This window comes from Bombus fervidus, chromosome 10 (genome assembly GCF_041682495.2).
Source record: "Bombus fervidus isolate BK054 chromosome 10, iyBomFerv1, whole genome shotgun sequence".
Classification (NCBI taxonomy): domain Eukaryota; kingdom Metazoa; phylum Arthropoda; class Insecta; order Hymenoptera; family Apidae; genus Bombus; species Bombus fervidus.
The window spans coordinates 8689853-8706444 of record NC_091526.1 but is presented as its reverse complement, the minus strand read 5'-3'; the positions used below and the strand labels follow the sequence as shown (position 1 = coordinate 8706444).

General features: G+C 41.1%; 1 protein-coding gene across 2 annotated transcripts in view; it reads left to right on the top strand.

Annotated features, from left to right (window-relative positions):
- LOC139991479 (zwei Ig domain protein zig-8) overlaps positions 1-15202 on the top strand; it is a 174994-nt gene extending 159792 nt beyond the window's left edge. The window contains exons 4-7 of one of the 2 annotated variants that reach the window (XM_072011583.1): positions 3457-3667; positions 9016-9166; positions 9870-10030; positions 14835-15202. In XM_072011583.1, the coding sequence (XP_071867684.1) occupies positions 3457-3667; positions 9016-9166; positions 9870-10030; positions 14835-14935 (624 nt within the window). In that variant the 3' untranslated portion in view covers positions 14936-15202. The remainder of the gene's footprint in view (positions 1-3456; positions 3668-9015; positions 9167-9869; positions 10031-14834) is intronic. The other variant, XM_072011584.1, reaches the window with a different exon arrangement.
- The last annotated feature ends 1390 nt before the right edge of the window (positions 15203-16592 follow it).

The window sequence follows — 16592 nt, the reverse complement described above, 5'->3', positions numbered from 1 at the left end:
TCGTTCCGTCGACGCCGTTTAGAAAATGCCTGCACGTACGTTGCGGCACCCCCGCGAGGGGTTGAGACACGCTGCACCACGAAAGGGAGACACGAACAGGAAATATTCCCTGCCTCGAGGAAATTCTTCGTATCCCCGGGAAAATTCGTTCGACTCGCAGCTGCGCTCTACATTTCTTCTTTTTCCGCGTCTTCTACCCCTACCTCCCACCCTTTCGCTGTGTTAAACTGCTACGTGCCCTTTATCCGATGTTAAGGCGTTTCTGTTTTCCTTTTTTCCTATTGCTCGTCTCTTTCTTTCGAAAGCTTGTTTGATTCAAGAGCACCGGAATCTCCGGAGAATCTTGAAACGAATAACGTTGCCGGATTAATAGGAGATGAAGATCGCAGTTGAAGGTGCACGTAGCGATTCAAAGGGCCGCCTTTCCAGGCCACTTTCCAGGTCGCTTTCGGGTTGGCCTAAGCAGAAAATGGCAAGTCCTTCTGACTTTGAAAGGGCAAAGCCACTGAAAGTCTTACGCTGGTTACCACCCGGCAAATTGCGCCCCGAGATGTTTTACGTAGCGAGTATCACGAGCATCTGCTCCAAACAACCACTATCGCTTCTTTATCTGTTTTCTCTTAACCATAGATAGCGTACAAAAGGAAAGGAAACCTCGCGGGAAGCAGGTAACTCTCTTCTTGATCTTCTTTGGTAGTTCCTTCTTAAACAAGGCACGTTTATTGCCAAGCACTAACCTGCAGCTAGTATAGATGGCGCTCTTTGTTCGTCGGTAATTTCTCGTAGTCGAATCTCAGCGAAGAAACGCGGTTGTTTCAAGCTTGGTCCTTCAACAGAGACTTAAATCTTTGTCGGAACAATTTTCACAAGAGTATAGAGATTTGTTATAAGAGAAAAAGAAAAATTAGTTTGAACTACTTTGAATGAGATTCAAAGAACGTTAAAGGGATCGTTGATTAGTGATCAGATCCGTGCTAACCGAACTATGACAAACTGTAACTCCAACATGGGGAGCAAAGAAACTTTACGTGGAGTAGAATTTGCATTACATTTCCCCATAAAACTCGAACGATATTTATGTTTACCGGACGCGAAGATTTTTGTATTCAGCTCGCCGTCTTGCCCGCTAGAAAAATATTCCTGTAATTAAAACGCTGCTACGTAAGCGGAATGTTTGAAGCGCAGCGCCGCCACCCAGAAAGCACGTTCCTTCTATTCGCAGATTTCTCGCCTCGTTGTACTTTAATAGGGATAAAATTCCGCGATAACACGTAGAGCACGTAACATTCTTGTTCTCCACCGTGTAATCTCAGCGCCGAGAGGCGAGTTCGAAACTATAAGATGTCCGTGGCTGACTTACGAAGATATTCGACCCCGTGGGGCAATGGCTGGCGTAAGGACTGGAAGATATTTAATTTTCCCCGGTGGAGCTAGTCCGCTAGATGTAAAAGGCGCGAGATGATAACTGGCCTATTCCTCTTTTCTTTCGTAAAAAAGATTACGCGACGATAAAGAATACTCGTGCACGAAATTTATATTTAAAAGATCCTTCTTCGTCTCTGTCGCGCGTTTTCCCTTTTATATGTCTCTGCAACGTCCCTCGGTCCTCTCGTTTTCTATCTCTCCTATGTGTTTCTCCGCCTCTTTCCATATCGCTCGTTACGGGTGCTCGAATTCGCAGAATAAATTCGCGGAACATCTCTGGCGTGAAACGCGGCCTCAATTCGTATCAAAATAACGCGAGTTCCACGGCGGAGAGGAATTTTCTGCACAGAGAAAAAAAAATTTCACCCCGCAAATTCGAATCTCGCGGGAGAACGGATTATTTTCGCGGATTCGATCGGAAACGAAATTATTCCGAACGACGTGCTAACGTCGTTTAATTTCCGTATCGAATTTTAACGCGGTTGTCTAGAAAATATTCGTCGTGGTTACGGCGCGTGATAAACATCGGCAATATCAAAATACGCGATATTCCGATTAATCTCGCGAAAGTGGTCGGTACTATGTGGGGGTTGGAGGTCGTAAAGCGAAATGAGGAATCCTTATCGAACGTCTGACGTCGAAAACTTCTCGCGGAATCCAAACGTTTCGACGTCTTCGTTCTTGACAGAGAAGGATTGCGTTTTCAACCCTCTTCTCCTCTTCGACTCCCGGTGTGGGACCACCCTTCCGTTCCATTCACTGTGTCTCTCTGTATGTCGCAGAAGGATGCAGTGGAGAATAATTAACGAGGGCGAGAAGATCTTCTTCTCGGTGAACATACGTTTAACGAGCCCCGTCGTTGGGGTTGGAAGTACCGGCATCCATAAGCGCGCGACGCCTTCCAAAGAGGGGTAACCCATAGAGGGGTGACTTTTGGCGTAGGAACGGCCGTCGTAGGACCGTCACGTACTTGTGTAATTGTTGGACGGTCTACGGGAGACATTTAACGATCAGCCATAAATGTCGATAAGCGGATAAAGCTCGGGAAATTTCGGGTATTTTTCAACCGCGATCATACCCGGCTGAATTATCAGGACCACTTTATTAAATTTGTCGAACGTCTCTATCGATTCATTGCGGTCGTTAATGCAGCCAATTATTCGCCGATAACATGTTCAAATATGCCGCTGATAAAATCTTCAATTTCGATTACGATATAATCGCCGATGAATATTTTTGAATATTGCGAGTCATATATCAGATTACCCGTTTGATAGGACGAGTTTGTATAATTTATCGGGTTTTATGTGCCTGAGTTACGATCAGCACGAATATGATTTTTTAAATAATTTCGTATATATTTGAAATCTTTTATTTAAAAAAAAAAAAAGAAAAACACGCGAAAGAGGAAATTCAATATTCTCTTTAATCTCGAATTTCAGATTTGTATTAAATATCTGTGGTTTGACTTGTACTAAAGAAAAATATATATTACACCTTAGTTATATTATTATACTTTGTTAAAACACCAGAGACTACTCTGTTAGATCAATTAGAAATTTTATTATACATTTGCTAACAGATTTAACAAATGTATTATATAAATCTCTTAAATGTTACGTCCACTTCATCGACATCCTTGTTATTTCGATCTACTGTTGCAAAATTAGTTACCTATCGATCGATCGTCAATAATAGACAATTTTATGAGAAATTAACATTCTTTTCCTTGGAACTACTTTCAATGGAACCAATCGTTAACGATAAAATTACGCAATTAGAAGAACCTCTGGATCCACTGATCTAACTGAGGACAAATTACAGTGATTCGTGAAAACTAGGTCGATCGAATCGGATCAAGCGTGCAGCAAATCTTTTCGTGGAAACGAGAAGAAGCTTTCTCCGACCTGATGAGAGAGAATACCTTTGAAACGTCGAGACGAGAACGATGTTGGAAACGAGTAATGTCGACGGTCCTAAAACTTTTGTTGAAATTTCAATGATGCTCAACCAACGTCATTTTGTTTTCAGGTGTCTTGGATACGTAAAAGAGATTTACATATACTCACGTCGTCCATCTATGCGTACACGGGGGACGAAAGATTCTCCGTGAAACATCCCGAAGCATCTGACGAATGGACGTTGAAGATCGATTACGTTCAGCAACGTGACGCTGGGGTTTACGAATGCCAGGTTAACACCGAGCCCAAATTGAATTTAGCCTTCGTGTTGAGAGTCGAAGGTAAAACTGCAATTATGTTAACATTATCCTTACGATTAATCCTTTCGCGTGCTTGACACGTTCCAAGAAAATTTCAGTTCTATATTGAAATGGTTACTGCGTAGAAATGGAATATCGGCTATGTAGAATTGAAAAGAATTTTGTCTACAATTTTTACCATTAGAAATAATCTTCTCTTTTGCTTGTGTTTTCATTCGTGTTATATAAAATACTAATCTTGCGGTAGATTTTCTTCCAGTAGATCGATAGAAAATATTTGTAAAAAAAGTTACGCGAAAGGATTAGTCATTCCATTGACGAAACAAAATCTCTATACCGCTGTAAATATTCGACTACTTGGTAATAGAGTCTAGATGAAACAGAGACAATTTCTCAATGTTTGCGTACGTGTCTATCACCTGGTCGATCAGGAAAGACACTTCCGGTACCTTGACTACGCACCAGCATGAGAAAAGGGACTGAAGCTTTCCGCTTGCATGCCTGTTACCGTGAAACGTTAACGTTTTAAAGAGGTCGACCCCCCATTTCACATTTCTTTTTCTCACACGTTCGATCCAACCCCTTCGTTTGTATTTTGTATCTGACGGGATATTCTGATAAACGTGCCCTACTAACCGTCGATTTCATCTCCTAGTACTTCTGTTGTGCAATTAATTCGCCTAATTGATGGTGCTGTCAACGTCGAGCGCAGGTTGCAACCACGCCGCTACGACAACACTTTAGATTACAAACAGTGGTTGACGTTACGGCGTCAATTAAAAGTCCTTCTGAATTATCGAGCATCGTGCTTGTTCGCGTTATTAAGTATGTTCGAGTCACCGCTATAAGATCAATGGATCAATATTAAACGATGTTAGCACGTTCGCGTAATTTAGTTTTCGAGTATCTTTCCTCCTCATTTATTGCCTTCATGTTTGTCTCATAAAAGTATTTCGTCATACGTGTTCTATGGATTTTCGTATCTTTAAATTTCTCACAAATGCATAAAATTCTGTAGTTTAATTACTGTTTGCAACCAAATAACCGTGATCAATGGAACATTACCAAAGAATGCTGACACGTTGTTCACGTTTGCATAATTTATTTTTCACGTATTTTTGTCCCTGTTTTCATCTGCGTGTTTGTTCCGTTTAATTATCGATTTTCGTTATCAATTAGCACTTGTATCGAAGTTCCACGTAATTACGTTACTTTATCGAGTTACAATTGGTCGACTCCTTTTTATGTTCCACGGGTTATCTGTGCAGTGCACTATTACGCGTTAACGAGCATCAATTATTTAGTACTTTACACGTTTACGGAAGTTAATCATCACGCTTTATCGCAATTAATCGCGCTACTGATGATTTGTGATGAATAACAATGTACAATGTTTATGCGTAAATTAAATGCAGAATAATCCGATGAAAGAGCTATCCGGTTTATATGACGATAATTTAATATCGACTGACTTACTGATTACGTTATTTTCATAAATATAATTGGACGATGTTTCGAACTTTTTCGCGAACCATTGACTCTCGATCGTCAATGTGGATCGAGAATTTCCAGGTAACAGTTTAATTAGATAGCTTCTTTGAGTATTGCCACGTAAACTGTTTCCGCGATTCACGTGATTCCGAAGAGTGTGCGTGCACGAGCAACGCTGTTCATTAATTATGTTCGTGGCTTCTGCGTGTATCTGTCTCTATCACGAGACAGCATACATGCGTGCATAACAGTAATTGCTCGTCAGTTGGCGAGCATCGATTTTTCCAATGAAAATCGACGATCGTGCAGTTAATTTACTAGAATTACATACTCCCTGGATATTCAAAATTTTACTCGTATTATTTAAACCACTAGGAGCCTAGATTGCTTTAACGCATCGCTTCATTCGCGATCGTTTTCAATCAATTTTTATTATCGAATTCTATTCTCTAATATCCTGAGTACGAATGGGAATTTCATTAAGGATTCGTTTAATATTTCTTTCGCCGTTTATTTCTTCCAGCTAGATTTTCACGATTTTATGAAATGTAAAAGAGTTGACGAACTCATAATATTATGATAAATACGTGGTAATGGGTTAAACGGCCAGAAGGAAAAATATTTAAGATTCTCTTTTAATTAGTTCAGCGTCAAATTATTCTGCGAGAAACAAACTTTACTCCCCGTGAAAACTAGTACAGGAAAGATAAATTCGCATAGCCGGTAAAAGAGCTGCGAAGCTGTTATCACGATAGAAGAAAACGACGGGCCGTTACTGAGGACAAGAAAAGGGGCCACGAACGCTATGAATGAACAACGATGCGCTATGCATACGTACGTGTTGTATATACGTATATACATATACATATACCAGTTGAACAGCGAACGTAACCTATATCAGGATGGTTTCGGTGGCAATTCAATCCCCGGGCCACCCACGAAACGGTAGATCTCTCTCGACGAAATCGATTAACTCGATATCTTTTCTGTCCTCCCATTCCAGAAAGTGCCCCTGTCCCCGCCACCACCACACCGAACGCCATTCATCGGACGTTCAACTCAGGTTAGAGAATCACGCAAGAACAGAACTCCTTTTCCAAGCTGTTGAACTTGCTGCTATAGACGTTTTATTGCGACCAGTGTGTAGATCACCGGATGGCTGCCTCTGCATATATATATATATATATATAAAATCCGTTCACTGTGAATGTGGCCAGCATGTCTGTATATGCCGGCTCGTGCTCTATCAGTGCATGCACGTCCACCTTCCGTTTAATGTTAATTAATTCAACCCCCTCAGTACCGGATGGTTTTGTTTTACGAGGGCTGGTCGAGCTGACATTAACTAGTAAAAGGGGATCCGTTTCACTGATCGTCACACCTGCTGACCTGGAATCCAGCCACGTATATGCGACGACACGCGTTTTCTAATTGCCTCGGAATTATGTACCCGCGGAATAATCCAGTCTGATGAACTTTGTAATGCAACGAGATACGTTAAAGGGATAATAATCGCACATGCTCGACCCGCCTTGGGGTGGATGCTTCTGGTTGCACTTCGTTATGCTTCTGCTTTGATGTTCGATAATTTGTTGCGTTTTGACTTTAATTATCATAGATGCATATACGGAGTGTGCCAATAGTTAGAATATTAATAGGAAGAAGGTAATATTCTGCGAAGAATAAGTCGACTATATGAAATGATACGTTTTTCGTAGGACTATCTGTTTTCGAAAAAATTGACTTTCAATACTCGTACTATTCTATCCGATACAGTTTCCTAGCAACGTTTTTGTGCTGCTGTGTTTCTTTGCTTCATTTTTATGGAACTAATAGGACGATATTAGAGTAACGTAACGTTTTGGAAGATGGTTCAGTTGGTATAATCGTTCTCGCTTTTCTGATGCTATTAATATTTCATTGCGAATGGAACTATATATCAACTTATATTTTGTCAAACTTGTATTATGATTTGCATCGTTATGTTATTGAGTTCATTGTTAAATGAAAAATCTATCTCGAAACAGCTCATGTGGGTTTCCAAAGAAATCTCAAATTCATTTTCGTAATACGAAAGTGATTTAAAACACTGTCCATGGTGGATTTCTGAATGAAATTATTACACAGTCTCCAACGTAATTTACATTTTTAATTCTTCAAATACCAGAGGAAGCCCCGGCATATAAATGCCGAAGAAAGATATTAAAAATTGAATTTCCCGAAAACAAAGCCTCGCACGGAAAAATATTATTCTACATTTTCAACCTATTCTTTCACGTTGAATTACCCTTTCCCCCCCCTTCTTCGATTGTATCGTTATTGGAACATCCAAAGTATATATTTTTTTCTGGGGTAATTCTTTTTTATCTTTTGTACGAAGAATGTACCGCGGAGGTGAGTGATTTATTTTGACTTTATCGATCGGCCAAGGTAGTAGATTTTTTGTTTCGAGATAAACCGTGGCCCATTTCGAGGAATGCGATTGCATCGAGACAAAAAGCATATAAATGGGAAGGTTTTCTGGTGCATTTATCATGGCACGAAATGGTGTTTCGCGTGGCATTTGGCATGGTCCCGATTCTTTTGTCAAGCTACGTAGAAACCATAACTGTAGTATTAATACATAGTAATTTCTATTTTACGAACGCTTTCACGTGCACAACACACGAGGCCTAATTAGTCTGCTCTGATTATCTCTATCTCTCTACTTCCATAGCAATTAAAATATTCACAGCAACAACGTAAGTTTCGGCTGTGGTTTTTCCTTTCTGTTTTCACCGACCTCAACTTCGAAGTTCCATTAAAACTTTCGCGAAATTCGTTTCGAATGTTAGACACGAGCACAGCTACCAACTTGGTGAACACTCGCCCGCAAGCATTTGCATACGGTATTACACACGCCGAATTTAAGTTCATTCGCCCACAATTTGCTGATACCGGATCTTATGATTCACCCCCGATTACGTACAATTTACAGAACGATTCGGGATAATCCCGTGAAATTCGAAATGCCGACTTTCCGTTTCCACAAATAGACGCACGGTTTACTCATTAACACTAGAACTATCTGGTGTATTAAACGTACCAAATATATTATGCTAAAATTATAGTGTAGTAAACATATCAAATATACTATAGATAATTACAATGAAAATAGTAGCAGAGAAGTAAATAGGTATACAGTGACAAACATATAAACAAGATACAAGAACTCCTGACAATTTAATTGAAATCATTTCGAATATATTTTTATTAAAGTTAAATTCTTTGAACATTTGAACATTAAAATTCTTTGAACACTTATTACAGTTTCTGAATATTTCATTTCACAGAATAATGATACTATGAATAACGATATTTAGAAATGAATACTACCTATTTCACGCGAGTTAGAAAAGCAGAATTTTATATCCCTCATTTTATTATATCCTCGCTATCGTATAATCACGTTTTTATCTGAATAAGCGTTGATATTAATTTTGCCAAATGAAACCTTGGTAATTTCGCGTATTACAAAAATACGAAACAAAATACACAGTTGATAGTTCTGGCGTTAACGTTTCGACGTTTTATTTCTAACTCTGTTACCGTCCGACAAATATCCGCAATTATAAAAACTTCTACACTCGACAGGCGAGAAATGAAACGCAGCGGTTGCACGTGCACCGTAAATTTTGAAATATGTAACCGCGTGTCGTGTTTTGACTTCGATGTCGCTTTGGGGGACACGCTTTAAAGGGAATCTGCAAGATTCATGAGACAGAGTAGACAACACGATGTATCCGCGAGTATCCCTGAGAAAAGAGAACGAATAAACGAAATTTAAGCGGGACCGAGGACGGAATGTTTAAGTGGCCGATTTCCGATGTGTGTTGCAGCCGCTCAGGCGAAAATCCTGGGTCCGGAAGAAGTCTACGTGAAGAAGGGTAGCACGATAAGCCTCACGTGCACCGTTAATGTGCAAAGTACACCGCCCAGCAGCGTTTCGTGGCATCACGGAGGAGCTGTGGTGGATTTCGACAGTCCCAGGTACAAGCCACGAGAATCAAGTTCTCGAGTTCTCTCCGTAATGCCTTTACTCCTCGTGCACCTCTCTCTATCTCTCTCTCTCTCTCTCTTTCTCTCTCTCTTTCTCTCTCACCTCTCTATTTCGCCCCGCGACCTCCGCCAAAAAGGAATATGTAGAGGAGTGGTGCGAGAATCTACTTGCTTCCGTTCGATTACCTACGTTACGATTATTACCACGCACCCTATAGCAGAGATGCATCGAAAACGTGCACCCTCCATCGCCCATATTCGACCACCATGAACGTCTCTGTCGCTTTGTTGGATCGGTCGCATAACAGATTCAGCAAGAGAGCTGTACGAGACTCGATCTCACACAGAAAGAGATCTTAATTCGGGTAACTTTTGTTTTCAACGACTTTCTCGCTTCTCCAATGGTCTGGGAAATGGTCTTTTGTCTCGCGAGTCGGAACTTTTGGAAAATAGCGGAAGAGAACTGGCGAACAGGCACCGGCAAAGGGGCAAACGGTTTCTCCTTCTGGAAACACGGAGACAAAACACGATAACGTGACAACCGTCGCGTCTCGGTGCATCTCGACGCTCGCGTTATACCAAGTTGGTGTAACGCGGCCGTCACGACCCTTAGAAAATACACCAACATCCTCTAACAAACGTAAACGCGAACGTGTGCGCGGTGAATAGAAGCAAAGTATCTTTGATAATTCAGCGTTCACCGCAGGGGCGGGGTTTCCTTGGAGACCGAGAAGACGGAAAGCGGCACGACGAGCAGACTTCTGGTGACACAAGCCAGATTGACCGACAGCGGAAATTACACCTGCATTCCCAGCAACGCGAATCCAGCCAGCGTAATGGTCCACGTGCTGAATGGTAAGAGCCCTTTTTATTCCCTCAACTCTCATTCGACCCCCGCCGACCGGCCCACCAGTTCCCCTTCCCTTCGTCCCCTACTCCGTCATGGCTTAACTTAATTTCTTCGGGACTCGAGAGCGACGATCAGTCTTGCGCCTAGACGTAGCTGCGCCGTGACACACAAGTTTCTTAATATTGATCCGCACTCTTCTTGTAACGCCGCTTATCCTGGCTAAAAGAACCTCGTCACGATTCTTTTTCACCCTCACCACCCCCCCGAAATATCGTTTCAACTTGTTAACGCGTCAATCCCAACGGAATTTGACCGCGTTATTCGTATCAATTTTCAGACGGGCCAGAAATTCATCGCTTTCGATGTTCCAGCACGACACAAGAGAGTTTATTAGCAACTTATCGGCAATTCGATTATAATAATCCATCGGCTATTACAACCTACTTTTAATTGTTTCAATTAATTATTATCAAGCCAATTGATTCGAAGAGGAATGTGTGTGAAAGGGTTTGGCGCGTTTCATCTAGGAAGCTTGAGCGTAGAATCAAAACCCATCCGTCTATATCTCTCCGTTTATTGATTCACGTTTTATCCGGATCCAGAGAAATTTTATTTTTATGCTATTTGCTTTGAATCTCTATAGCAGCTTCCTCAATACGCCGCGTCAATGCGCGGCCGTGTTCATTTTTAGGCGCGTGTTTCTCTTATTTTTTGCCAGTGATATACGGGCATCATTTCAAACGTTCTGTTACGTCATGTACACGGCCTTCGATAAACGTCGCGAGCAAACGCATTTAAAAGGTGGAATCGCGCGGAAAAATCGACAAGCATCCGCTGCCAGGTTAAATCGCGAGCATTTTAACGCTCGCGCGATTTCCTTCGCTTCTTGAATCGACACGCGTCTCGGAACATCTTCTGACATCCTATCTCTGCCTTCGAGCAAGCATTAGCTCTCGTTAAAGGAAAATGAAATTTGGAAATCGTGATATGTTTGGAAAACTCGTGCAAAATACGGTGAGAGAAATAAGAAATGAGGCTAAATTTCAGAAAGATCTATACACTACATAGAAAAACTGCAGTGATCATTTTTCACGTCATCTGCTTTTTGTGCTTGTGTGTAGTTTTTACATTCAATCTGTACTGTGATATGAACCGTTGTTATTAGACTGTGGCTGTTTATGCAAGTCCGGCTCTTTATAGCAACGCTTTGTTCACTAAATGTTACAACGTATAACATATTTTAAACCTACGTAAGTCACACGGTCAAGTTGTTATAATAAACCTGTAACGATCCTCTAATCGTTTTGGACATGCATTTCAACGCAATTTCCGTTTACGCAAGATGCAAATTTTACTTCATATACAATTTACTTCGTAACTTGTTCGTCGCGCTGTCAAGAATAATACATTCCAATTGAAACATTTCCAAATAATACATTTGGAATTTTTAGATGGAATATTAATTTTAGATTGCTGTGTAATACCAAGACGAAATATTATGTCAATAACTTTGCGTAGAAATAAAATATCAAAAACTATTCTCCCGTTCTGTAAGGTTATTAAGTTAATACTAGCTAACACGTGTTCGTAATTATGTCGCGATATAAATTCCCTGCCTATTAATCCATCAGCCTGAGAAAAATGTTGATAAAATTTCAAAATATATCGTACAACGCGCATAATACACACATTCGCGTGTCTATGTATTCGCGAGTCTGTGTATTCATATAATACAGATATTAAAGGAAATTCTTTATCAATCTAGGGTCCCCCAGCACCCATAGGAAAGCAGGTCCACAACAGAAAGCACGAACTCCCTATCAATTTTATTTTCCTAAAGTACGCGATGGAACCATCGAACTATTCGTCTGACACTTTGAGAATCATGGAACGTGGCCATGTTTGTCCACCCACCGGCGGGTTGGACGTCGAAGATGTATCGCCGTCCCTTTACGCCGCGATTGTTCGACAAATTCGCCGACAATGGCTGTCCTCCAGTATCGTGAGATGCAACTTGAATGGCTCGCGCCAAGAGGAGAGCTCCTGGAAGCGCTAGGTGGAAAAGGGACGAGACATATTCATTCATCAAGCATCGAAATCCCTCGTCATAAAGTTTGACAGGCTCGTATATTGGGGGCCGCGGCAAGTACTCGGCCCCTCCCTCACGTGTACACTTGGTTTTGATCTATTGTCAGCCGGCAACATTCGCGATAACACATGCAATATCTTGCGCGGCAACTTCACCAATCCAGTCTGTCAATCATCAGGCGCGGCTCGCGCCAACCACGCATTCGTGTAGAAAGTACCGGGATTGAAACACGTCACGCCACGCAACTTGACGACTCACTCTCCGTGCCTGTTGTACAGTTCCTAAATTGCACACCATTTTAGCGAAATTACCAGCGGCGAAGTGTTTAAGGAGCAATTAAGCAGCGTTATAATTAGGCTGAAAATGTTTTACGGAAATTCATACTTCTATCAATCTGATTGGAAGAACGAAAGATAGATGAACATGTTTTTCGTCTACCGAAGATTATAACGTGAGCTTCGTTTTCTATATTCTTTATATCACACGAATTCTATGAGATTTTTGCGTACCATAAGATTTTCCATAAATTCGTAAAAATACAAGGTCCAGTTATAGTCTGGACAGTGGGCACACCTTATTTTGCAGTCGAACTACTTTTTATCAGTTTCTACTCCACGTTATTCTTTATTATTCTCTATTAAACCAGTACTGAATGATATAAAATTATATATAAATAAAATTATTATATAAGATATATATAAAAAATATATATGGAGAAGTAGATGCATCGTTACTTTCACTGCTAAAGGATGGTCCTATATTACACAGAGCTGAAAACCACATATAATTGATCGGCTCGCTCACCTGATACTGAGAAGCTAATCAATGTGATCCGCATTATGACGTCAAGATTAGCCATACACGATCCTATTAACGTATTTCAACCGAGCATATTTTTGTAATCGATCCAGGCAGCACGAACAGAATCAATCTCCCTTTCAAATATCGTCGTAGAGACGTGGAATCCCCGCGCGGATTCGCGGCCGAGTAAAACGTGAACACCTCGCGCCGGTATGCCAGATGAAAATTAATGCGGCGCAGTTCGTCTGCATAATTAATTTACAATCGTGCCGGTACGAGCGAGGGATATAGCATCGACGTTATTTCAAACGCAGCTGATTACTCGGCAAAATTGACCGCAAATTTCAATTATTTCGCGATAAACCGGCGCGCAGAGCCGCGAGGATTATCCGTAGAGGAGCGCACTATCCGCGCATTAACGCAATTACGGGGTCCAAGCCGAGAGCTGGACGACGAACGATGTCGTTTTTCGACGAAAACGCCAGCTTCGTTAGCACAGGCGATGGTGACCCTTCGAAATCGGCCGAATGAGATTTTCGATTCGGTCGTAAATCGCGACGATGCTAGGCCACGTTTGCTGGGAACACGAGAGGAGCACGACTATTCGTAACAAGACCTGCGTACACCGGCATCGTGCACCGGTCGTGATTATCTTTATTACCGCCGAATGCTGCGTATACATCGGCAACGTTCACCCGGCCGATACACCGTTAACATTTGTCTGGATATATGAAATGTATATATGGAAATCGGGGAGCTGAACCGAGGGGATAGTTCGTGATTAACGTTGCCTCGTCGCTTCTGTTGGCCTCGCGCTTTCTGCTGCTTCCGTGGCTGGTTACATCTGGGATCATAATTATTCGATTCCATGGATGCACCTTGGTTGTTAAATAATTCGATCGCTCAGATAGGAACAATTTTATTTGAAAAATATAGCGATTTCAATCATTTCTCTTCGAAATATTCTCCGCTAATATTTACTCGTCGCTCTGCACGTGTTTTCCACGCTTCGAAGCAGCGCTGCGGTTTGGAAAATCGAACATCGCTGCATATCAAAGTTGCTTTTGATAAAAAATTAGAGATAAATTCTAGGTACTACCCACCAACGTGTATTCGATTTTTAGAGGAAGAGAAAGTTACAAGTTGCTGAATTCGAAACGTACTAAATCGGCAATATTTGAGCTCTGCGATACGTTTATCAGTGAAAAAGTCCTTAATTGAAATGGAACTGTGAGCCGATGCACGATTCCAGCAAAGTAATTTAGTAACGTTTATTCGAAACAGTTCAATCAAAATTCAACGATGAACCCACGGTTGCTTACGAAATTATTTGAGAAATACCCGTAGAAACCTTTTATGAATATATTATGTGCGTTATATGAAAGATTTTGAAATCTCGTTGGCATTTTAACGAATCATAATATTCTTGGAATTTCTCTGGGATTCGATAATGTGAATTGATTAAAGAACAAAAAAATTACAAGCAAAACATTGTCCCTCAATGAATTAATGAAATTATAATTTTCTTGCGGAGCACAACCATGTGAAAAACGGAGAGAATGTTTTAAAACGCGATATCGTAGATTTCTATGATTTCTGCAACTAAACTTTCGCCTGCTTTGCTACTTGTCGTGTTTGGAAAATGTTTGACAATTAGATTGTGGATGTTCATGCATTTGTGACAAAATTGCAGGTATAAAACTACGCACAATGCACGTATTTTGTATACACTGAAATGCAAAAATATTATGAAATAAAGTACTCGTTACGATATTTAACGAGCGAAAGAAATCTCTGGTTAGCTTCCGTTCCTTTAATTATATCGACAGTAATACAAATTTGCATAAACATCCGTACTCTGTTAAAAACGTGTATAGAAGAACGATTGGGGAATAACGCGTGACGTTTTTCTGTTGCAGGCGAACATCCTGCGGCGATGCAACACGGCGGAAGTTGCGGTGTCACGCCGACCATTTTATTAGCGACCTTTACCCTGGCGATATCGAATCTGCTAAGGTGAGCAGTATCGTTGTGAATCGTGCGACTTCCAAGCCACACGGTCTGATCGAGCTCGTTTCGTGTACCGAGACAAACATGTATCACCGAGACCAGGAATCGTTGAAAAGGTAAAACGTGAACGAAGAAAACCGCGTTCTCCTTTAGGAAGCATACGGAGGTCATTGTGTACGAAAGAAAGAACGCGAGATTTCGTTTTAAATAGCAACGTGACTGGCGTTGTTAACGCGTGAGATCATCGGAGATTTTCCAACGAAAAAAACAAAAGAAAGGACCTAGGCGTGGACAAAGTGCAGTGGATCTGGCCATGTGTGATAAACACAGTGACACGGAAGTGGAGCTCGACTTTGCACACGTACGTTTTTACCGTAAATTTATTCCACATAAACTATTCCTATGTCTATTTCTCTAGCAATTTTCCGTCGACGTTGACCCATTCACGCGTGGTCCGCGTCGCCGCGTGATTCCTTCGCAAGTATCGTGTGTGAGAAAAGAAAAGAGAAGACAATCGTTCGCTTTGTGGTCTCTGTGAATCTGAACCGACACAACGACGGTACTCAAAGAATCTCGTGAGAATTGCGAGGCTGCAAAACCGATGCGATCGATGAACGAGTGTGTCCAGCGTACTTACTTAGCCATCTCGTTGACTCTTAACGATTGATACAGATTCGTCGTATAGACTGTTCGAACAGTCGAAAACAAGCGAAATCAATGATTTACAATCCAACGTTGGATAGTCGATTAATTACCATTAAATCGTATAGGTGGCGTGAGTCTCTCTGTATATAAAAGAAGAAGGTCGTTCAATAAATAGGATTCGTCGCGACTTCGTTTGTACAGTACAACGTGATGATCGAGAATTTCGAAGAAACATCGTCGGACCTGGGCAACGTTTGTACATAAAGGAACCACATATTTCGATTTTCTCTGGAACGTTTAACGTATATGGAACTTCTATCGTCGATCGTGGGATTAGATCATTCAGAGTTTGCCCAGGTCTGATTCGTCCATCCAATGGACCCATCGAAATCACTGTAATTTAATCAAAACCGACGTTCGATTCTTGATCGACGAAGTGTGTTTTCCATTGACGCGTAAAACGTCATCGCTCTTTTTAGCAATGAATAAATACATTAATCACGCTCGATATGTTTCTGTTTGTTCGAGAAACTTTGGTAAACGAGGAGTAAGCGCGTCGATTCGTTGTTGCTCACGATATCTGCTCACTTTTTGTTTCTTAGGGAACGCGATTGTTTCGTTCGTACCTTTTTTTTTTTTTTTTTTTCGAAAAAAACGTTTCTTTTTCTCCATCGTTTTCACATGCAATTCGCCGCGATCGATCGGTCGCTGGTTTATCGCTTAACGTCTAATCAAAAAGAAGATGCAATCACAACTCTCCCTGAGAATTACATTGTAAGAATTACGAATTCTACGAACGTGACTTAAATATAGGACTCGTGTATAGATAGGCATACGAAGGATAACGTATGTGTACGATTTAAGAGTATCGCTAATAGATATTCGTTACGCGAAAGAGAAGCATTCTGTTAAGACTTCGAAAAGAAAAGAAGCACACGCGTGTAAAAATTTGCTATCGAGTAAGCATCGAATTCGAAGATGAAACAAATACGAACTTTATCGAGACGATGGTAAGAGATAAA